Source organism: Pocillopora verrucosa, chromosome 1 (assembly GCF_036669915.1).
Source record: "Pocillopora verrucosa isolate sample1 chromosome 1, ASM3666991v2, whole genome shotgun sequence".
NCBI lineage: Eukaryota > Metazoa > Cnidaria > Anthozoa > Scleractinia > Pocilloporidae > Pocillopora > Pocillopora verrucosa.
Genome location: NC_089312.1, coordinates 15,399,990 through 15,423,487, shown reverse-complemented (window position 1 = coordinate 15,423,487; position 23,498 = coordinate 15,399,990). Strand labels below are relative to the sequence as shown.

The window sequence follows — 23,498 nt, the reverse complement described above, 5'->3', positions numbered from 1 at the left end:
CCTAATTCATGTTTTCCTGCTCAATAGGTAGAGATTGAGTGGGCAAAACTTGACTCAAACTTTGCTACTCTCTACTTTGAATGTTAAATGAAGAAAAGTGAGGCTACGATACTTCCTCTTTACAGAGAGGTTTATTTATTTATATTCTTGCTTCAAAAGGTTAGCACCACTCTATCTCACGAATTTCAAAGTTCTCGTTGAATTTTTTGTCAATTTACTCTCTCGGTACGACTCTCGCTACTGAAGTGTATTTTGTTTCTCTAACCAATCTGAAAAGGAAGGTTAGTGCCTTAAATTTTGCATTAGAGGTTTTACCATACCCATGCAAAAAAATGCCGCGAATTTACTCTCCTCATCAACCAATCATAATCTGACTGACCTCAGCAACGTGTGTGTTTTTTTCCCGCGCAGCTTTCCGATTCTAATTAGTTGGAATATCCGCGCTGTCACGCGCTCTTCCTCATTTGCATTTTGTCAGTGTAAACCAAAGTCAAAGAGACTTGTAAAACAACTGACAAGGGTTGATTTAAAAAAACTCAGCGTATCTACGCATCCTTCGCTTTTCTTTTTGGGAATGACCTAATATAGCTGAGCTTTATCTTTAATAATAAGGAAAACACGAGACATTTTAAGTTTTAGATTAATAACTCAACCCTTTCAACCCATTTTTGATTTGTTCAAACAAATTGCTAACACATCCTCAACAATCTACGTACATTAGTTGGTTAAGCCAAACTGTAAAACGGCGGAAGAATAAATTTATCGAACTTTCTCAGTTGATGTGGGATATTGATCAAATGAAGCCTTTAAGTGCAACTGTGGTTCTTTCTTTATTCACTCCGAGCTTTCGCCGTTCTACGGCATCATCACCTCCCTGATGATGCCGTAGAACGGCGAAAGCTCGGAGTGAATAAAGAAAGAACCACAGTAGCACTTAAAGGCTTCATTTGATCAATATCCCACATCATTACGACATGCTACTAAAGGACACGCTCAAACGTTTCTCAGTTGAAACACTTCCAAATACTAAATCGGCGTGTGCTTTTATGGTACATCCTGAAAACATGTCTTTGTCTTTGATACAAAGATTTAAACTAATTCGTTTTCCTCTGGCGACTGAAAAGCTAAAAAGGGCGTTAATATCGAATTAAAAGCAAGTGTATTAACGCTAGTGTGTTAAAATCTCATTTAAAGCGGCCCTTTTTTTTAATCATGAAAACAAAATTTAAGCTACGTATGGTACTCGGGAAGCAGAACTCACTTTGAATTAAATATTCTGTCAATTTGTTGTCAAGCAATGGTAAACTCAATAGACGTTAATAGGAAACCAGTCTGAACATTGAATACAATCTTCTGCTAATAAGAGTGTCGCTTAAGTAGGTCCCTTACAAAGGATTTCGCCGGCTGTAATATGTAAACATATATTTTCGACTTGATAAAAAAAAAAAGACATGCAAAAGAACTTTGCGGGGAAAACCATAGGAAAGGTGCTGAAAATTTCATTAGCACTGAAACGGTGCTAGAAATTATAAGTGATTTCTCTCCAGCGTTGGCAAGTTGAAGATATCGTTGGTGTTAGTGGTGAATTTAAAATTAATTTCACTGCTGGCTGAGGTGGTGTATGTAGATCCCACACATAATATTTATTTTTATGACAAAAACTGATACAAACTTGGTCGGCAAAACACGAATTTTTTTCTTAGGAGGATAAACACTGGAATACAAAAACTAAACAAAGAAAAAGCTGGACGAATTTACGACAGACATTTCTTCTGGAGAATGTCCGAAGACGCAGAAAAACAGGTGGATTCAAGCAAATACCGCCTTGAAAGCGACTGTCAGAGATTTCGCTCTCCGTGTCTGGATGCACATCATGAAGCCTTCATTCTTCGATCGACATGGACCATCGGAAACTTATACGCCTCGAATTTAAATTTGGGGCAAAGTTATATTAAACAGGTCAAAGACCTTGAGCGGTAAAGAAAAGTGTGGTTGTCAAGGAAAGAAAAAGAACAGGACACCGTGCTAAGGAGATGGGAAGCCCTTAAAAAGCAAACAAAACATAGCTACCACTCGAACAGCTTGTCTGAAGTAAAAGACAGCAATTTTGAGCACAAATGGCAAAGTCAGAGTGCTCGAAAGTTTCGACAGAGAGCTGCAACAGTGGAAACAAGTTCCGAAGTCAGAAGTTTAGAGAGCATTGACGTATTCGCTGAAAATTGTAGGTCAACATCACAACCGGAAGGTTCTGCGTTTGTAGTTACTCGTGCAGTAAAGGGAAATTCAGACCAGTTTGGATTTCAAAGCAATGAAGAACTCCCTCGTATTCGGAGCAAGTCATTGAACGCTCGTTTTGTAGAATGCGCTTTTGCTTCAAATACTCATTCAGACCGCCCGTTGCTGAGAAGAAGTATGACTAGTTTTCATCAATCTGGTGTAAAATCTCTGCGTCATTTCACCACAGAGTCCGACAGAGATCTAGCAGCGAACAACAGTCTTCTACCAAAATGGTTACCGTCGAATTTACGCTCAAAAAATATTCGCGGAAAGAGTTTTATTTTGTAAGGCGAGTGTCCTAAAATAGAACTGCCATTTTGGAATTAGAATAAGCAAGTTTATGTTTTGTTTTTCAAATATCAAAAATCTGTTAAATAATAACACATTTCACGAGCACACCAGGTTTTATTGAATTTGTACAAACATTGTATCATTTACCAGACTCTTGGCAGAGTAAATAATAGAAGAGAGTAACGTGAATTAATTTTAACTGAAATTCAAATTTGCCTCAATCTCTTATTTTAAACTAGCTGCGCAGTCTTTTAAGGACCCAATGCACTGTTACCTGTTTCAATAGTAAATTAATCGAGACAAAAACTTAATCTTTTTCGGCTGGCACACTTTCTTTTTGACCCATTCCGGTGTAAGTGATGGGCGGACGGTAAGGCCGAGGTATAGTTATTTAAAAGTGTCGAAGATTACGAGATACTCAAGGCCTGTGAATCAACATATCCAACTGCTTTTTTCCGACATTTTGAACGCAGATACTTTTTATTTTAGATTTTGTACAAAATATCACAAGAAAATAAGGGCTTCTTGTTTAGCTCTTAGGGTGTCAATTTCACCCAATTTATTTATAGACACGTCCAGTCTCTCAAGGAACTGAAATATGTTTGTTTCTGCGAAGTCCGCAATAGGTTAACCTCGATATGATGTTCGCACAGTGTATATTACTAAACATTGGTGAAATGGCGGCGAGAGTAGAACAGTCCTATTATTTTCTCTTGACAATATACAGCAGTTCTATCCTCTTACCGGTTTAGTAATACGAGCGAGATGTTGGAAGAATTTAGAAGAACAAAAATTGTAAAATTTGTATGAGAATGAATCTTTAAAACGCAAGACTTATTGGAAAGCTTGTCATCCGGGATATCGGAATCATGAGTGTCTCAGGAGCGCCGCGTTACGAAAATCTCTCGTTCGCTGGTACATGTATTTTCTCAAAACACAATTTTATACCATAGATGTGTCCTCAATTCTGTCGTGTTCGAAATAAAAAGTCTGTAAAAAGGTAACACGGCGTAAAAACTAAGTAAAATTTTTGTGTTACGCGGTAAAACTGAAGGATCCTACGCGAGCGAGACAATTCATTAAAGCTTACATGAAACTTAATTTCTGTCTTTGCTCCAGTGATAGTCTTCCTCTGTTCCTTACGCACAACCTCGGTCCTACTTTGTTCCTTACGCAACAACATGGCGCTGGGCAAGGTTTGTTAGTTCTTTTCTTTTTTCACTCTTTATTGTGGTAGTGACGCTACTTTCATAGACAGTGTGGGGGTTAAATCTGATAGGAAAGAAAAATGAATGTCTCATTCAATGAAGGAATCAATGGATGGTATAGACTTAATATCCTTGGTTTCTGTGAGTAGAGCGATTCTGGAATCGCTCCCGTTTGACAGTTGTTCGAAGTGATCAAATACACCGCTAAGTTCTTGGGCCGGGATGAGTTCGCTTCTTAAAACTCCAATTCCGAAGATTTTGTACGGTTTCGATCATTATGTTGACATTTTTGCATGTTATTGCTGACGTATTTTTACTGGTGAACTTTCAGTTCACTTCGAGGTCTGATTGGCTTATGCAATAGCTAGCATCTGAGGGAGTGTTGGAGGCGGGTGGGGGAGCGGTGAATGTTTTTCTAGAACGATGCCATTGCAAGAAAGTGTATCATGATGGTCACTCTGCTTTGAAATTGATCATAATAAGCTACTAGTCTAGCATTACGTGAAACCATAATCCTTGTAACAAAAGGTAAAAATCAGAATGGACGATGGTTCACTTTCTGTAAGTGTGAAGTAAATCTCATCGGGAATTGAAGATTGTTTGATTGTCTTGTTTTCCTCTGACACAACCAACAATGTGCCACAAAAAACTACTTAATAAAATACTATAGTAATCACATTAAGATTTTTTTCTTTCTAATTTGCATGTCTGTTTGTGTTAATGACGAGAATTTCTATTATCTTGATGAATGCCTACTCAATTTTCGCTATCTATCACGTTGGCAACAAAGTTAACTATTGCATACATATATGATATAGAAACTATTAAAAATTTTATGTTATTAAATGGATCAATGATAGATGTTACCATCAGTTATGAAGCAGTTTCTACAGAGTGCTGTTAACAGAATGCACTTACCATCCACAAGTATGTTTGGCCGATGTTCAAGCACAGCAGCACCTCATTTGGAAGAAAATATCTCCAAGTCATTTGTAACTGGACCTTTGACAATGCTCTCTGAAGAGGAGGAAATGATGAAAGAAACAGGTAATATTTTTTATTCATTCTAAGCTAAAACTCCTGTTGATTAAAAGTTTGAAAAAAAAAAACCTGAGATAATTGCAACACCAGTCTGAACAAAATTCAGTGTCACATGGAACCAGTCAGAACTCAAACTAAATGTATGTGGCTGGTTTCGAGTGGCTTTAAAAAAACTTGAATGATTAAATTGTGATATGTTCTCATCTTACATTTTATTCATTGAAGAAGAGGAGCCATATTTCAGTGATTGACTGAATATCTCAGAAAAACAGTACTAAACCACTTGTGGATGATTTTTTACACTCAAGAAATAATTGCACAAGCAAATGAATTAGCAGTGATCAAATGTATACTCTTCAATACCAAGGCTTGGATTTCTTTCTGTCGGTCAGTAAAACTATGCTTTTGGTTTTCCAGTTGCTAGGTTTGCTATGGAGAAGATACAGCCACTGGTATTAGAAATGGATCAGAATTCAGAAATGGATCCATCAGTTGTCTCGGGCATGTTTGAACAAGGAGTAAGTTGAAATGTAGTGTTATTCAATGGAAGGGTTGTCAAGTTTTAAAATATATTATTTGCATTAGTTATAGTTTTTAAGCAGTGTGCATGGCTATCTGTGTATCTTTTTCCATTCTTCTGGTCTGTCAGCTGGTCAAGCAAATAATTGGTCAGTCTTCAGTTAGTCAAGATAATTTGGTTTATCAACTGAGTTGGCGATGTAAATTGGCCATCATAAAGAGTTTCAAAGCTGATGTTTCAAGCATTAGATTTGCTCAATTAATCAACCAGCTAGCCAATTAATTAGTCAGTCAGCCAGACATGGTTGACAGACAGAGAGAAAGTCAGTCATTTCAACTCTACAACAGGTTAAACAGATTTTTTTTATATGATAGCTATGCTACTTTTCCTTCTACTTAAGACAAAGTCAACAAGCTAGTTGTTTAGTTAATTAACATTCAAACAGCCCATCAGTATTAAGCTAGACATTCTTGACACAATTGATCTAGATAGATCTTACATAATCTGGTTCATCAAGTTCAGATTCATGATATCCTCCTCTCTTGTTGCTATCTTCATTTGCTTTCTAGTTAATGGGGATAGAAGTGGATGCTGATTATGGAGGAACAAACTCATCCTTCTTTGTATCCTGTCTTGTGGTTGAAGAACTGGCCAAGATTGATCCTGCAGTCAGTGTTATGTGTGATGTGCAAAATACTTTAATTGTCACACTGTTTAGGAAATATGGCACACCTCAACAGAGAGCAGAGTACTTGCCAAAACTGGCAGAGAATATGGTATTTAAGCTGATGCTTCTTTTTTTATAAGTGTATTGCAATAATGACAATTTCTTTTCAAGGATGGTTGTCTTTGTATTATTTTTTCTTATTTTTGATTCATGTGCACATCATTTAAATAATTTTGTTACTTTTATTTTTTTAAAGGGGGACTGGGATGAAATGGCTGATTAGGGATTTTTTTTGTTGGTATGGAGGTGGGGTATGGGGGGAGGGGAATGGGGAAGAGGGAAAGGAGAGGGAATTTGGGGTTGGGAACATGATTCAGCGTCAATCAAGATCTGATTTCAGATTCCAGAAAATTGGAAGCTTGGGAAACTTAATATGATTTTCTTTTTCCATGTATTGTTGAAAATTATTATGAAAATTGATCAACTTCTGGAAAGGCTGTTATGTGTAATGGGGATGTAGTAGTGTTTCCTTGAAATACAAATGTAATTATTACAAAGATTGAATTAAAAGTTGTATTTGTCATTAACTTCTATCAAGGTTTTTGTGAGCTAGTAGTAAGGAGGATGGCTACAAATTAGAGATATTAAAATTCAAGGTAGAAATCCAGTATGTCAGTTAAAAAAGTATAGAAGGACTTGTTGAAGTAACACATGAACATATTTATTTTTCTAAGGTTGGAAGTTTTTGTCTCTCTGAAGTTGGCTCAGGAAGTGATGCATTTGCTCTTGATACAAAAGCTGAAAAGCAAGGAGACTTCTATGTGATAAATGGCTCTAAAATGTGGATCACAAATGCTGAACATGCTGGAGTATTTCTTGTCTTTGCTAATGTTGCACCAGAAAAGGTAAACAATGATAAAACTCGTGTGACTCTGTTGTTGCCCCCAGTGTAGTCAGTGTCAGAGTTTCTTTGTTAAAAATATACATGAAAAAAATTTCACATGTCTGGTGGGCTGAAAGTTAGTAAATTTTTCATGTAACAAGAGTGAAAAGTTGTAGCACAAGAGCAAATTAAAAATAGCACACTGCCAATTTTTTTTGGTCTTTACTTTCTGTGATGCTTTTTTCATGCAGATTATTAAAAAGTAACAACACAATTTCTCATGCAATTTGGTGTGAATAAGCACTTTTGAAGTTTTCAAAGACTACAAATCGCACTTGTCCTAGGGGCTTGTGCAATTTTTTTGTCTTTGAAAAATTTACGAATTTAAGAATTTCACTTCAGCAATCTCTTTAGCAATCTTCCTTACTGCCTGCTATACAACTCTTATAAAGTTATCAGTCAGAAAGTATTATCTGCCCTTTGAACAACCAGGACTTTATTTAAAAACTTGTTCTCACCCAGTGTTTCTATGCATCTTCTGTTTTGTTGTTAATCAGGGATACAAAGGAATAACAACATTTGTAGTCCCAAAAGAAACAGATGGTCTTTCACTTGGGAAAAAGGAAGATAAGGTATGAGATGGTAAAGTTTGTTAGCTTAGTCTGTTGGTTGATAGTTTGAAGTACTACTTGTGAATTGTCAAATTATTTTAATGGACAGTGATATCAGAAAATTTTCCTAGGTGCATGAATCGGGGGTGAAATAACAAGTCAAACAGTCATATGATACCTTGGAAAATTTTTACAAACTTTTTTGAGTTTTTCTTTTTTTTCAACCATAGCTTGGAATTAGGGCATCATCAACATGTCCTGTGCACTTTGACAATGTGAAGGTGAGAATTTTTTTGTTGGCTTAATTTTGTGATAAAAGTGTTACATGTTTATCTTTGCACATGCAGTCAATGTATTAGGTTACCACCCCTCTCAGCACACTATTTTAACTGGTGGTTTATCTATCCATTGACTCTTTTTGTCGATTTTTGTGTAGGTCCCTGCTAGTGCAGTCCTTGGTCAGGTTGGTCACGGCTATAAGTATGCAATTGAGTGTCTAAATGAAGGACGCATAGGGATAGGAGCTCAGGTGAGTGATTGGCACCTTCGCAAATTATAGAAATTGATCAGAGTAATGTGCAAGATACAAGAGGTGTGCTTTCAAATAAAATTCTCATTTTATTTGCCATAATCCACTACAACTCACCTCATCTCCTGAGTTGCCTAAGAATGAATTCGCCTCAAGATATAAGTAGAGTAAACTAATAATCATTGCACCCCTGTATTCTCAGATGGTTGGACTTGCTCAGGGCTGTCTAAATTGTACAGTTCCTTACTTACACGAAAGAAAACAATTTGGCCAGAAGATCTGGGACTTCCAGGTAAGAGGAACTGTTAACCAGTCAGCCACACATTGGAGACACAGCTACAAAATTACAGTAACCCCATTAGGCTAACTCCTTTGCATAGAGAGCAGAATTCACGAAAGGTGTTGACATAACCCAATGTTGACACTGGTTCTAGCCAGAAGCATGTAATGCTTCTTCTCAAGCTTGATTCATTTTTTTATGAATGTACTTTTGAAGATGCATAGAAAATCAATGAGAGCTGCAATAACTCAGAAGGTAGAGGGTATGTTTTTCAGTCAGGGAGAAAGAAAACAGAAATTAAAGAGGAGGTGAACCTTCAGATTAACACTTTTTGATGATATAGTAAGGGTGTTTTCAGATACTACTCTCTCTTATTTGTATAATTGTTAAAGCATTTCAGGTTAAACTTCTCATCATCAATTTTTCTACTCATACAGTATCACTATTAATATTAGTGCTACTTGTAGTTCTACTTGTACTGTGGTTAGTGTTAAGGTTAGCCTTGACCTAAACAAATTTGATTCTTGTTTTGATTGCTTCTTTAGGCTGTCAATCACCAGGCTGCACACATGCTTACACAGATTGAGGCTGCTCGGTTGTTGGTGTATAATGCAGCACGGAGAAAGGAGGCAGGGCTTCCCTTCCTTCGAGAAGCTGCCATGTCAAAGTACTTTGCAGGAGAGGTACTGTTTATTCTCAAAACTTTATTTTCTTTGTCTCAAAGCTTCACAAAGATTTAAGAGTAAAGAAGACAGTTGGACAGGTAATAAAAATTTGCTCTGAACAGTCAGGATGCAAAGGATTGAGGATGACAAGGATTTTGTTGAATGAGACTGACTGTACTGATTCTACCCTTTTGTACATATAGAGGAGGCAGTTGTGGTCAGTTCAAGGTCATGAGAAAACAAAGCAGTATTATTAGTAATTTGGCAATTAAAGCTCATCAGCATGGGGCTTAGCCATTGGCTCTATGGAAGTCTTATGACTTGCATGCTGATCAAATTGCACAATCTAAGAAAGGACTAATATTTAAACTGCTTGTACTTAGTCTACACCTCTCAAAATTGTTATCTACATTGAAAATACTAATGAGATTAATATTCATCTAAATTGTATCTGCACCCTCCTGTGTGTGTTTACTTTACAGTCAGCAAGATAGAAAAGAGAAAGAATATGCATTATTTGTTTATAATCAGGTGGCCACCTTGACAACTTCAAAGTGTATTGAACTGATGGGAGGAGTGGGTTATTCCAAACAGTATCCTGTGGAGAAATTCTACCGTGATTGTAAAATAGGTTGGTGCAGTTTTTATGTCTGAATTCAAAGCTTGGGGCAAAGGGGGCTGGACAAAGACAGGAGAGAGGGCAAACTCTTGTTTTCAGTTGGCCTGGAGCTCTATGCATTCTTGGCAACCTTAATCCTCTATTTCTGTACAATTCATGGTGTTTCCTTGAAGCTTGAAACTTCAGAACATGCGCAGATCACGTGGATTATAAGTCAAGTTGTTGCATGTTTTTATTCACCTGTCTTCCTTCCATGATCATAGTGTCCAGGTCTGTTCAGTTCAGACCCAGGGCAATGGTCTTTTCCTTTTGGCCTATGATCCAACTCATTTACTAATATCTTTTTTAACCCTTTAACTCCCAAAATCTTATTAGTAATTCTCCTTACTGTCTGCCATATAGTTCTTGTGATGTTAGTTTGGAGAATTTGGTATTGGATTAACTAATTAGTATTTTTCTTTATTCTCATCACTTGTCTGCTTGATATTGTATTGATATTGTAAGGAGAAACTCTTTCTTGGTCACTCATGGAAGTGATAGGGTTCAATTTGTTTTTTTTTCCAATTTAATGTGAAGTAAAATTCCTAGCCCTTGACTACTTTTTCTGTTGTCTATGAGATGTGCAGTCTATGAATTTTAAAATATTTTATATTTTCCCAAGCAATCTACAGAACACACTGCTAGCGGCTAGTAAAACATTTATTTGGTTTGATTCAGTCTCCTGCAAATGATCATCCTCTATTAACAGTCTTGTGAGCGCATCATTGGCTTTGTGCCAGGTTAAGTTCTTGGATCAGTTTCGATTTTTGTTCATCTGCAGGGAAATTGAATTTTATTTTCTCCCAAATCAAGTAATACTTAAACCAATTTAGGGCAAAGTACAAGTATTAAAAGGATGACTGAACTGGTTTCTTTTGTTTTGATCAATCTAAGTGTTCCCAGGTTCTCTTGACTGTTTACCTCATTGCGTTAAGTAAACGTTGTCATAAAAAAAGAAAACCATGGAAAAGCCAACTTCGAAGTTAACATGAAGCATAAGCATACAGCGTTAGCATATATTTTATCGTTGTTTTTATTTATTAATTTTTGGAATAACTTGAAATTTAAAAAGAACAAGTAATACTCTCAAGAAGATTAAATTAATTTTATCAGTAGAAATTCTATGAAAATAATTCGGCTAACGGGCATACAGCCGGCGGGTAGTTTCATATGCTAAATAATTCCCATTTGGTTTTTTTCCTTTTTCGTTTTTTCGTTTCAGTTTTAGTCTATGATAACGTTATTGAACTCAGGAGTATTAATCTGTTTTGTACATACATTTTTACACGTTGTGGATAATGAAAAGATTGTTTGCCTCTGTAGCTCTATATTTAATAAAATCTTATTCCAAATTTTGTTTCTCAGTGAAAATGTCATTAGTTAACTCCTGGAGAGTTTTGTTGTCAATCAAATATCTGAATGTTTGAATTACCTCGGTCAAACACTACAATTCGGCCATTGTTTAAAACTGCTGCGGACCATGGAACTTCAAATTCTCCTAAATTGTTGCCTTTTGAACCAAAATCCCCGACAAATGTCCCATTTAGCTCAAATACTTTTATAATATGATTATCTGAGTCGCAAACTATTAGGTGGCCTGACGTTGTTAATGACAAGCATCTAGGTGTGCGAAGCTGTCCAAACTGATACTTGAAGTTTCCTTTCCTGTCGAAAACTTTGAGGCAATTATCATTCATGTCCGAAACTACGAAATTGTTATCGCACTCAACGCAGTGGATAGGATAGGAAAAAGAGCCTTGTTCTCCAATTTTCATCAGGAACGTGCCATCAGGAGTAAAGATCTTAATCAGTTTGTTACCTGCATCAGCAACAATGATGTTGCCATCACTGTCTACAGACAAACCACAAGGATCAGAGAACTGATTGTCCATGCTTCCTTTTTCACCAAAGCTTCCCACAAACTCGCCCATTTCAGTAAAAGTTTGTATTCTACTGTTGTTGTTGTCTGCTACGAAAATGCATCCATTTTCGCTGAAAGCTATGCCCGTTGGTTTCTTAAATTCTCCCTTGTTTGTGCCAAACCGGCCAAAGGATCGCAAATAAGTTCCATCACTGTTAAATATTTGGACTCTATTGCAATCAAAATCTGTGACTGCTATCTCGTCCTTAGTATTAACTGCCACACCCCAAGGAAGTACAAACATTCCAGCGGACGAGCCGTGTTTTCCAAAAGATAAAACAGGTTGAACCTTAAATGGTTGTACCTGTACAGCAAAAGGGCTACCATGAACATGTTCCCCGTTTGCCATTATTGTCACTTCATATCTGCCCGGAACTTGGGGAAAATAACCAATCTTGTATGTTCCATCTTGATCAGGATCAAGGTGTACTTCCGACGCGCATTCTCGTCCTTGTTTATCCTTAATCTCCACCGTTACATGGTCATGCGCATTATAGCACCGCTCTCCTCTCGAGTTGTTTGTGGTCAGTAGAAAGTGCGCCTCACGTCCGGCTATTCCTGACTCAAGTCCTCTGCCTTCGACGACACATCGACTTGGTTTTGTTCGGTTCGGTTCTTCCAGAAAACCAATTTCTTCGTTGTTGATTGTGTCCAACATCTTTTGATTCTTCTCGAATACTAAACGAAGTGGTGTATTTTCGTGGTTACAGACAATTAGCTCGGCTCGATCAATATCCTCGCAGATCGTTGCTAATGATCTCTTTAGTTGAACGACTTCGCTGTTTGAACTTCGTGTTAACAGTTTATCAGCTTTGACAAGAGATAATCGTATGATCGTCATTTGCTTTTCAATGGCAGCCTTACGCTGCGCTAAGTTTTCTTTTGACCTGTTTGTTTGGATTTTCAACTCTTCAAATAGGTTACGTTTTTTGGCTTCGATGACAGCAATCAAGTTATCCACGAATGCTTGAACTTCTTTCTTAGCTTGTTCACTTCGTTGTTTAAGTTGGGCGAATTCGTCATCAAGAATTTGAACCTCGTTCATTTTAGCTTGCAACTTTTGTGTCTGAGTTTCAATCAAAGCTCTCATCTGAGTCCTCTGTTTTTCTGCTTCTTCTTCAATCAGTTTCATTGAGTGACCTCCATGGTTTACTACGACACAAGCTTTGCAAACTGCCGTTTCACAGTTTTTGCAGAAGTATTTTAGTTCTTCACCTTTATGTCCTTGTTTAGGGCACCATGAAGGTCGTTTCAATACCGCTTCATAGTCCTCGTCTTGAAAGTCTTTGAGCGCTAGAACACGATGACCTCTATTTTTTCGGATGATTTTATGCGCGAGTATGCACTCATTGCACCAAAACGCGTAACATTGAAAACAATAAGAGGTCTCGGAGCTTTTCTTGTCGCAGTTTCCGCATCGCACTTGGTTGGTTCTGCATTCCTTGATGGCCAACACATCGATCATACCGTTAAGGTAGAAACTGGTTGGAAGATCTTTCAGATCACCAGTTTCAGGGATTCTGCTGAGTGCTTGACAGTTTGGGCATATGATTGTGTCTCGGCCATGGCTTGTTCTGTGCCACTGTTTCAAGCAATTTAGGCAGAAACTGTGCAAACATGGTAGCTGTTTTGGATCGGTGAATATGTTGGAACAAACTGAACAAGAAACTTCTTCACGGAGATTATGGAGCAAGGTTTTGATATCCATGTTGTATTCCCGTTCAGAAACGATGAAGTGTACAGGTGTACTCTTTCTCGTAATCTAACACGAGACAGTGAAGTCTAGATCATCTAGAAAATTTCTTATGAACTAGCAGTTTGTTGAACTAACCTTTCCCGGCGTCAGGACCAATGAGGAATCGTTCCGATTGAAGAATTTGACCCCGGCATGCTCGGATGTTTATCAGGTCGGAAACAAATATGTGTTTGTGCTGAACTCTTTACAGACATCGGTCATTTTTTAAATTTTTTTTCTCGTTCGCTTTTGATTTCACTTCTCACATTGCTGTGACTTATTTTAGCAGCACTTGCTTTGGGCGAGCTTCGCAATCATCAGAAATGTTAGAATCAAAGCCGAGTCTGCAATCCGACCACTCCAAATGAAACCCAACCGGGAGCAATGGAATCTTGTGACCTGATACAATCTTGGAATCTGCTCGGTTTTATATGATAATTGTGTTTAACTGGAAATTTCGTTGATAACTGTTGTGGTTTGTTATCGGTTATGCTTTATGATTCTTAAGAATGGGATTCTTTTGCGTGTTCAGGGTTGAGATGTTTTGCGAGGACGCGAGTGAGACCTACAAATGACTCGCTCGCGCGTGCTCAGCGTGAAATTTCGTTTCATGTCACCTTGTTAAGTTTTTTTTTTTTTTTTTTTTTTTTGCTGTTAGCGGCGATTACGTTTTCTTTTGCTTTGATAAATTCACTTATAGGTTGTCTTTGAAGAAAAAGTCCCAAGTTTATTTGCTACGAAAAGGCTCTCTTTGTGCTCTCTATTTTCGTCTTAACTTGAAATAATTACAGGTACAATCTCTAACTATTTCTGTTTTCTCTGCAGGCACTATTTATGAGGGAACCGCAAATATTCAACTCTCTACAATTGCCAAAAATATGAAAGAATTTGAACCATGATGATAGAAATATGATCCTCTGTTCCAGCAATAACCAGGACTTGACAAAAAAGCTTTCAGTGGAATGGAGATGGGAATCTTAAAGGAATCAACTGCTATTGTTATCAGACAGTTGTCATTACTGTATTATTGTGGAAACGGTCAGAGAAACTTTGGATTGGGATCTCTGGTGGTCCTCAACCCAGTGGCTCAAAAAAGGATCTTTTTCTCATCTCTAAATTAAAACAACGGTGTGGCAGGTTATGGATTTGTACAGCGGAGACAATCAAAGAACTGTATGGGTATGGCAGATAGAGTGATCTAGTCCAAGGCGGGATGGAGGTTTTCGTGTCGCCTGTCTCCTCTGGATTAGTCAAAGCTGACTCTGCATCAACTGTTAACATATTAACAGTCGAATTTTAGTTTTATCTGGTTCTTCAAGAAATTTTCAAAACTGTATAAGATTCTTTATGCAAGGAAAAGAACGAATGAGGCACAAAGATGAATTAAGAGCATTTTTGGGTAATCATAGAACAGTTTTAATGCTGGACTCCTGTCTTTCTTTTTTATATACTCCTGGGAGATTATCGATGTATATTTAAGTAGAGAGACCTTAGGAGCCATTTTTTTTTTGGAGAATGAAACATGTTAAGCAGAAAGGGAAATACGCAGGTTTCTCATTCTATTTTCTTTCAAAGGGGTAAACTGTATATATGATCTAATTTTTTATCGCAATTTTCACTATTTTCCCCTCTCCCAATTCGTTGTTGTAAAATCACTAGCTCGGCTCTAGTCGTCTCTTAGGATGTCTTCTAGGTTAAGCGACCACGCTCTAACTACTTTGGGATTTTGGGAAAGCACTTAAAATCTTCTCAATCATTCGGTTTGATCCCATAATTTATGCACGTTTCTGTGTTTTCCAGCAAACATCGACTAAAAGAACACAGAAATTCTTTAAATACTCAAACTTTCACGGAAAAAAGTTTTAGACAAGCCTTTGATGTCAAAGAATCCGAGAGACTTAAGGGGAGTGTTGATATAAGATTTGACCTGATTCATTCCTAGTCGACATAAAAGAGCCGGAGAAACGAAAATATTCCCAGAACTTCCACATTCTTTTTTCTTGAGTGAGATAGAGAGTTCAACACTTTTTGGAGCCGGATCACGAAATCTCGTACAAAATCCTTTTTTCGCCAGTTACAACGTTTTTTGGGAATATTTCGGAGACGGGCCAGAGGGAGAAGGTTAGAAGGAATGAAACCTGGCCCTGCCAAACCGTCATTGTTGGCTGCCCGACGTAAGAAGACAGAACTGGAAACACGTCAGGAGTTTGATGGAACCAAATCTTATTGACTCAATGGAATAGTGTCCGTTTTTTTCCTAGATGAACTCAGTGTTACTGCAAATAGATCTTTCCCCACTTAACAAATACGAATGTGGTGGCAAGCAGGCACTTTTTAAAAGTGTTTCAGCACAAGCGTTTCTTCGCCCGCGAAAAGGTATAAACCTTTTAGCAACGCGAGCCGACGAGAGGTCTGGAAGAGGTCGATACTAACCCTGGCAAGCCTCTCCTAGACTTGCATCAAATCTTCCCGCGGGTTGAGAAATGCACGTTCTGCAGCGCTTATAATCATGAGGGCCTATGGATGCCCAGACGTAGTTTAATCGCTCGAAGCATTTCTACCTGAATACTTACAGGATGGTTTTTGGTAACAGGGGTAGGTTTCTGAAGAAACTGGTGCTGCATCGTTGGGAGAGTATTACAGGGTAATTAAGTAATGTCAACTATGGTGATATTACTAAATTACCCTGATTTTTTTGTAAGTTGACTTATCAGAAGTAAGTTGACTTATCAGAAGTAAGTTGCTGCCTGACGGATCGAAAATAACTAATCGCGACTAATCAACGTAGCTTGAGTTTTACAGCCAGTACAAGGCATCAATCATCATCAATTAATTTGGTAGGGGGAGGTTGCATTGGCGAATTCGGTCGGGGGAAGGGGGTGCTGGTCCAAAAAAAAGGTCTCCAGATTTGATCTCCAGATCTTGATCTCCAGAGGTTGGTATTTCTGCTGTTAGCAGAATGCACTTACCATGTAAAAGTATGTTTGGCCGATGTTCAAGGACAACAGCACCTCATTTGGACGAAAACATCTCCCAAGTCATTTGTAACTGGACCTTTTACAATGCTCTCCAAAGAGGAGGAAATGTTGAAAGAAACAGGTAATGTTTTATTCATCCCAAGCTAAAGCTCCCGTGATTATGAGTATGAAAAAAAAACCATGAGATAATTGCAACACTAATCAGAACAAAATTTAGTGTCACATGGAACCAATCAGAATTCAAACTAAATGTATGTGGTTAGTTTCAAGTGGGTTAAAAAAACCTTGAATAATTAAATTGTGATGAGCCTCATTTTACATTCTATTCATTGAAGAGGAGGCACTGAATTTAACTGATTGACTGAATATCAAACAAAAACAATACCAAACCACTTGTGGATGATTCTCTACACTCAAGAAAAAATTGCACAAGCAAATGAATTAACAGTGATCGAATGTACATTCTTCCATTACAAGGCAATGTTTTAATGGGTCTGAGATACTGAAATTTTCCCAATCTTTGAATTTGGTGAAAGTCATTTTTCTTGCATTTCTTTCTCTTGTCAGTAAAACTGTGCTTTTGCTTTTCCAGTTGCTAGGTTTGCTATGGAAAAGATACGCCCACTAGTATCAGAGTTAATTCAGAAATGGATCAATCAGTCATCAGGGGCATGTTTGAACAAGAAGTGAGTTGAAATGTAGTATTGTTAAATGGAAGGGTTCAAATTTTAAAATTAATTATTTAATGTGTTAGCTGTAGTTTTAACCCGACTGTGCATGGCTATCTGATTATATCAGCTGGTCAGGCAAATGATTGGTCAGTCTTCAGTTAGTCAAGATAATTTGGTTTATCAACCGAGTTAATAATGTAAATTGGCCTCCGTAAAGAGTTTCAAAGCTGATGTTTCAAGCATTAGCCCTTTGTCAGAGCAATTGATTTGCTCAATCAATCATCCAGCTAGCCAATTAATTAGTCAGTCAGTCAGCCAGACATGGCTGACAGACAGAGAGAAAGTCAGTCATTTCAACTCTACAACAGGTTAAACAGATTTTTTTTATATGAAAGCTATGCTACTTTTTCTTCTACCTAAGGCAAAGTCAACAAGCTAATTGTTTAGTTAACTAGCATTCAAACAGCCCATCAGTAATAAGCCAGACATTCTTGACACAATTGATCTAGATAGATCTTACATAATCTGGTTCATCAAGTTCAGATTCATGATTTCCTCCTCTCTCTTGTTGCTATCTTCATTTGCTTTCTAGTTAATGGGGATAGAAGTGGATGCTGATTATGGAGAAACAAACTCATCCTCCTTTGTATCCAGGTAGCAGTCTTGTGGTTGAAGAACTGGCCAAGATTGATCCTGCAGTCAGTGTTATGTGTGATGTGCAAAATACTTTAATTGTCACACTGTTTTGGAAATATGGCACACCTCAACAGAAAGCAGAGTACTTGCCAAAACTAGCAGAGAATTTGTTATTTAAACTTTTATGCTTATGACTACAGCTTGGAGCAAAGGGGGCTGGACAAAGACAGGAGAGAGGGCAAACTCTTGTCTTCATTAATATTTTGGCCTAGAGCTCTATGCACTCTTAGCAAACCTCAACCCTCTACTTTTGTACAATTCATGGCGTTTCCTTGAAGCTTGAACCTAAGGAACATGTTGATCATGAGTCAAGTTGTTACATGTTTTTATTCACCTGTCTTCCCAAGATCGTAGTGTCCAGGTCTGTTCAGTTCAAAGAGAAACAGACCCAGGACAACTATCTTTTCCTTTTGGCCCACGATCCAACTCGTTTAATAATACCTTTTAACTCCCAAGATCTCATTAGTAATTCTCCTTTAAGTGTCTGCCATATAGTTCTTGTAATGTTAGTTTGGAGAATTTGGTATTGGATCAACTTATAATCCCCTAATTAATGTTTTTCTTTATTCTCATCACTTGTCTGCTGGATAATGTATTGATATAGTAAGGGGAAATTTGGTCTTGGTCACTCATGGGAGTTAAGGGGTTAAGGACTATAATTGAGTCTGAGTGAAATGTGTGAATAACTTGCATGGAGATTGAAATCAAAGGCCAAGAGCCATACTAAAGACCTGAGGAGCACATTTTTTTCCCTGTATGGACCACCCAAGACTAATAAACAACTTAGTCTACATTTCTCCCGCTGGTTTGCTTTTTTCACTTTGTTGTGAAGGGCACGGAAAAGAAAATCTGGACCATATATTTTTTTAAAAAGTTGGACAGGTTATGAGTCGGTAATTAGCCAACCAGATTCAAGGATGTAAGATTCCAGCCCACTGAGATGCTTCAAAGAAATGAACACTTTTTGTACACAAACACTCTCCAATGTTGTTTTAACTGTTGCGACACAAGGAAAACATTCTTCTGCTAGACTATAAACTTTAATAAGCTATGTGCTAATACACAGCACAAAACATGCATGGCAGGTGAATACAATGAGTCAGAAACTAAACTCTTGTGCCCAGAAGCACAAGCAAAATTAATCTTCACTGTAAAAAAACTTGCACTATAGAATTTCCTTGCATGCAATTTTCAATCCTTGATGACTCATACAGCACATTGTACTGCAATTTCACTGAAAATATTTACATGAGAGTTCTCACGGCTTTTAGCTTACTGATGAGCCTTCAATAAATTTTGAGTAAAATAAATTTTTATATGCATATCTAGTTTTTTACCTTTTCAATCTCAAGATCTCATTGGTAATTCTCCTTTCTCTCTGCCATACAATTCTTATGAAATTGGTTTGGAGAATTTAGTATTGGATCAACTATTATTCTTCTATCAATATTCTCATATAATAATCCCCTAATTAATATTCTTTCTTATTCTCATCACTTATCTGCTTGATACTGTATTGATATTGTAAGAAGAAATTCTGTCTTGATCATTCTTGGGAGTGATAGTGTTAAACTTTTTTTTCCAAAATTTAACATGAAGTAAAGTTCCTAGCCCCCAACCACTTTGTCTGTTGTCCATGTGATGCATAGTTTATGAATTTTAAAATATTTCATATTTTCCTAAGCATTCTATGGAACACAGTGCTATTGGCTAGTTAAACACCTATTTGGTTTGATTTAGTCTCCTGTAAATGATCATCCTCTACTTACAGTCTTGGGAGTGCATTATTAACTTTGTGTCTTGTCAAGTTTCTTGGAAATTGAATTTTTTTGTACCAAAACAAGTACTGGTAATACTAAAACCAATTTAAGGCAAAGTACAAGTATTAAAAGGATAACTGAACTGGTTTCTTTTGTTTTGATCATAAGTTGGAGAAATTTTTTCGGTCAAGCTTAGTGTTTACACGATTCTAAAATAGATGTTCCCAGGTTTTCTTGTCCCAGGTTTTCTTGAGGTTTACCTCACTGCGGTAAGTAGGCGTTGTCATAGAAAAAAACAAAAAGGAAAACATGAAAAAGCCAACTTCAAACTTATTAGCATAACGCGTAAGCATACAGCATTAGCAAATATTTTATTTTTGTTTGTTTTTTTTTAATTTTTGAGATAGCTTGAAATAGCTGATAGCTTAAAACAACATGTAATACTGTCAAGACGTTTGAATTATTTTTTTCCGTGGGAATTCTATGAAAATAATTCGGCTAGCGGGCATATAACCGGCGGGTAGTTTTTTATGCTAAATAATTCCTTTTTGGTTTTTTCCTTTTTCGTTTTTTCGTTTCAACTTTAGTCTATGACAACGTTATTGCATTCAGGTGAATTTACCTGTTTTATACATTCATTTTTACACGTTGTGGGTAATGAAAAGATTGTTTGCCTTTGCAGCTCTATATTTAATGAAATCTTGTTCCAAATGTAGTTTCTCAGTGAAATGTCATTAGTTAACTCTTGGAGTTTTGTTGTCACTTAAATATCTGAATGTTTGAATTACCTCGGTCCAACACTACAATTCGGCCATTGTTTAAAACTGCTGCGGACCATGGAACATCAAATTCTCCTAAATTGTTGCCTTTTGTGCCAAAATCCCCGACAAATGTTCCATTTAGCTCAAATACTTTTACCATATGATTACCTGTGTCGCAAACTACTAGGTGGCCTGCCGTTGTCAAGGACAAACATCTAGGTTGGAAAAGCTGTCCAAACTTGTACTTAAAGTTTCCTTTCCTGTCGAAAACTTTGAGGCAATTATCATTCATGTCTGAAACTACGAAATTGTTATCGCACTCAACGCAGTGGATAGGATAGGAAAGAGAGCCTTGTTCTCCAAATTTCCTTAGGAACGTGCCATCAGGAGCAAAGATCTTAATCAATATGATTAATATTACCATATGATTACCTGTGTCGCAAACTACTAGGTGGCCTGCCGTTGTCAAGGACAAACATCTAGGTTGGAAAAGCTGTCCAAACTTGTACTTAAAGTTTCCTTTCCTGTCGAAAACTTTGAGGCAATTATCATTCATGTCTGAAACTACGAAATTGTTATCGCACTCAACGCAGTGGATAGGATAGGAAAGAGAGCCTTGTTCTCCAAATTTCCTTAGGAACGTGCCATCAGGAGCAAAGATCTTAATCAATTTGTTACCCGTATCAGCAACAATGATGTTGCCATCACTGTCTACAGACAAACCGCAAGGATCAGAGAGCTGATTGTCCATGCTTCCTTTTCCACCAAAGCTTCCCACAAACTCGCCCATTTCAGTAAAAGTTTGTATTCTATTGTTGTTGTTGTCTGCTACGAAGATGCATCCATTTTTGCTGAAAGCTATACCCGTTGGTCTAAGAAATTCTCCCTTGTTTGTGCCAAACCGGCCAAAGGATCGCAAATAAGTTCCATCACTGTTAAATATTTGGACTCTGTTGCAATCAAAATCTGTGACTGCTATCTCGTCCTTGGTATTCACTGCCACACCCCATGGAAGAACAAACATTCCAGCGGACGAGCCGTGTTTTCCAAAAGATAAAACAGGTTGAACCTTAAATGGTTGTACCTGTACAGCAAAAGGGCTACCATGAACATGTTCCCCGTTTGCCATTATTGTCACTTCATATCTGCCCGGAACTTGGGGAAAATAACCAATCTTGTATGTTCCATCTTGATCAGGATCAAGGTGTACTTCCGACGCGCATTCTCGTCCTTGTTTATCCTTAATCTCTACAGTTACATGGTCACGCGCATTATAGCACCGCTCTCCTCTCGAGTTGTTTGTGGTCAGTAGAAAGTGAGCCTGGCGTCCAGCTATACCTAACTTAAGTCCTCTTCCTTCAACGACACATCGACTTGGTTTTGTTCGGTTCGGTTCTTCCAGAAAACCAATTTCTTCGTTGTTGATTGTGTCCAACATCTTTTGGTTGTTCTCGAATACTAAACGAAGTGGTGTATTTTCGTGGTCACAGACAATTGGCTCGGCTCGATCAATATTCTCACAGATCGTTGCTAATGATCTCTTCAGTTGAACGACTTCGCTGTTTGAACTTCGTGTTAACAGTTTATCAGCTTTGACAAGAGATGATCGTATGATCGTCATTTGCTTTTCAATGGAAGCCTTACGCTTCGTTAAGTTTTCTTTTGACCTGTTTGTTTGGATTTCCAACTCTTTAAATAGGTTACGTTTTTTGGCTTCGATGACAGCAATTAAGTTATCCACGAATACTTGAACTTCTCTCTTAGCCTCTTCACTTCGTTGTTTAAGTTGGGCGAATTCGTCATCAAGAATTTGAACCTCGTTCATTTTAGCTTGCAACTTTTGTGTCTGAGTTTCAATCAAAGCTCTCATCTGAGTCCTCTGTTTTTCTGCTTCTTCTTCAATCAGTGTCATGGAGTGACCTGCGTGGTCTACTATAACACAAGCTTGGCAAACTGCTGTTTCACAGTTTTTGCAAAAGTATTTTAGTTCTTCTCCTTTATGTCCTTGTTTAGGGCACCATTCAGGTCGTTGCAATACCTCTTGATAGTCCTCGTCTTGAAAGTCTTCCAGCGCCAGAACACGGTGATCTCTATTTCCTCGGATGATGTCGTGCGCGAGTATGCACTCATTGCACCAAAACGCGTAACATTGAAAACAATAAGAGGTCTCGGATCTTCTCTCGTCGCAGTTTCCGCATCGAACTTGGTTGGTTTTGCATTCCTTGATGGCCAACATATCGATCATACCGTTGAGGTAGAAACTGGTTGGAAGATCTTTCAGATCATCAGTTTCAGGGACTCTGCTAAGAGCTTGACAGTTTGGGCATCTGATTGTGTCTTGGCCATGGCTTGTTCTTTGCCACTGTTTCAAGCAATTTAGGCAGAAACTGTGCAAACATGGTAGCTGTTTTGGATCGGTGAATATGTTGGAACAAATTGAACAAGAAACTCCTTCACGAAGATTATGGAGCAAGGTTTTGATATCCATGTTGTATTCCCTTTCAGAAACGATGAAGTGTAGAGGTGTGCTCTTTCTCGTAATCTAACACGAGACAGTGAAGTCTAGATCATTATTAAAATCTCTTATGAGTGAATTTGCAGTTTGTTGTACTAACCTTTCCCGGCGTCAGGACCAATGAGGAATCGTTTCGATCAAGGAATTTGACCCCGTCATGCTCGTATGTGTAACAGGTTGGAAACAAATACGTGTTTGTGCTGAACTCTTTACAGACATCTGTCATTTTTTTAATATTTTTCTCGTTCGCTTTGATTTCATTTCTCACATTGTGAGAAATGAAATCAAAGTTTATTTTATTGGTTTATTTTAGCAGCACTTGTTTTAGGCGAGTCTCGTAATCATCAGAAATGCTAGAATCAAAGTTCTGCAATCCGGCCACTCAGAATGAAATCCGATCGGGAGCAATGAAATATTGCAACCTTATGCAATCTTGGAATCTACTCGGTTTTATATGATAATTGAGTTTGACTGAAAATGCCGGTGATAACTGACGTGGTTTGTTATCGGTTATGCTTTATGATTCTTAAGAATGGGATTCTTTTGCGTGTTCAGGGTTGAGATGTTTTGCGAGGACGCGAGTGAGACCTACAAATGACTCCTCGCTCGCGCGTGCTCAGCGTGAAATTTCGTTTCATATCATATTGTCGAGTTTTTTTTTTTATGCTGTTAGCGGCGATACGTTTTTTTTTTATTTGATAAATTCACAGATAGGTTGTATTTCAAGAAAAAGTCACAAGTTTATTTGCGGCTTCTGATGTTTACTGGTTTACAGTTCTGTAGTCTCTTAGGAGACTGGGGCTTTCTCCGCGAGAGAGCTTCTTCACAAGC

The 23,498-nt window shown here is 37.7% G+C and overlaps 3 protein-coding genes across 3 annotated transcripts; 1 reads left to right on the top strand and 2 right to left on the bottom strand.

Annotated features, from left to right (window-relative positions):
• The first annotated feature begins 3,422 nt into the window (after positions 1-3,422).
• On the top strand, positions 3,423-18,978 carry LOC131789322 (short/branched chain specific acyl-CoA dehydrogenase, mitochondrial-like). The gene is made up of 14 exons (XM_066167731.1): positions 3,423-3,483; positions 3,688-3,764; positions 4,637-4,823; positions 5,235-5,335; positions 5,907-6,113; positions 6,739-6,909; positions 7,445-7,519; positions 7,729-7,779; positions 7,935-8,027; positions 8,230-8,319; positions 8,853-8,990; positions 9,504-9,603; positions 14,112-16,950; positions 17,528-18,978. Exons 1-13 carry the CDS (start codon positions 3,438-3,440, stop codon positions 14,183-14,185), a joined length of 1,410 nt encoding a protein of 469 aa, XP_066023828.1. The 5' UTR covers positions 3,423-3,437; the 3' UTR covers positions 14,186-16,950; positions 17,528-18,978.
• Positions 10,663-13,384, bottom strand: LOC131789321 (E3 ubiquitin-protein ligase TRIM71-like). Its single transcript, XM_066167719.1, has one exon. The coding sequence runs from the start codon at positions 13,257-13,259 to the stop codon at positions 11,034-11,036; it is 2,226 nt and encodes a 741-aa protein (XP_066023816.1). The 5' UTR covers positions 13,260-13,384; the 3' UTR covers positions 10,663-11,033.
• Positions 18,979-19,467: 489 nt separating the features above from the next.
• LOC131789329 (E3 ubiquitin-protein ligase TRIM71-like) lies at positions 19,468-22,681 on the bottom strand. Its single transcript, XM_059106427.2, has one exon. It carries the CDS (start codon positions 22,638-22,640, stop codon positions 20,151-20,153), a length of 2,490 nt encoding a protein of 829 aa, XP_058962410.2. The 5' UTR covers positions 22,641-22,681; the 3' UTR covers positions 19,468-20,150.
• Positions 22,682-23,498: the final 817 nt, after the last annotated feature.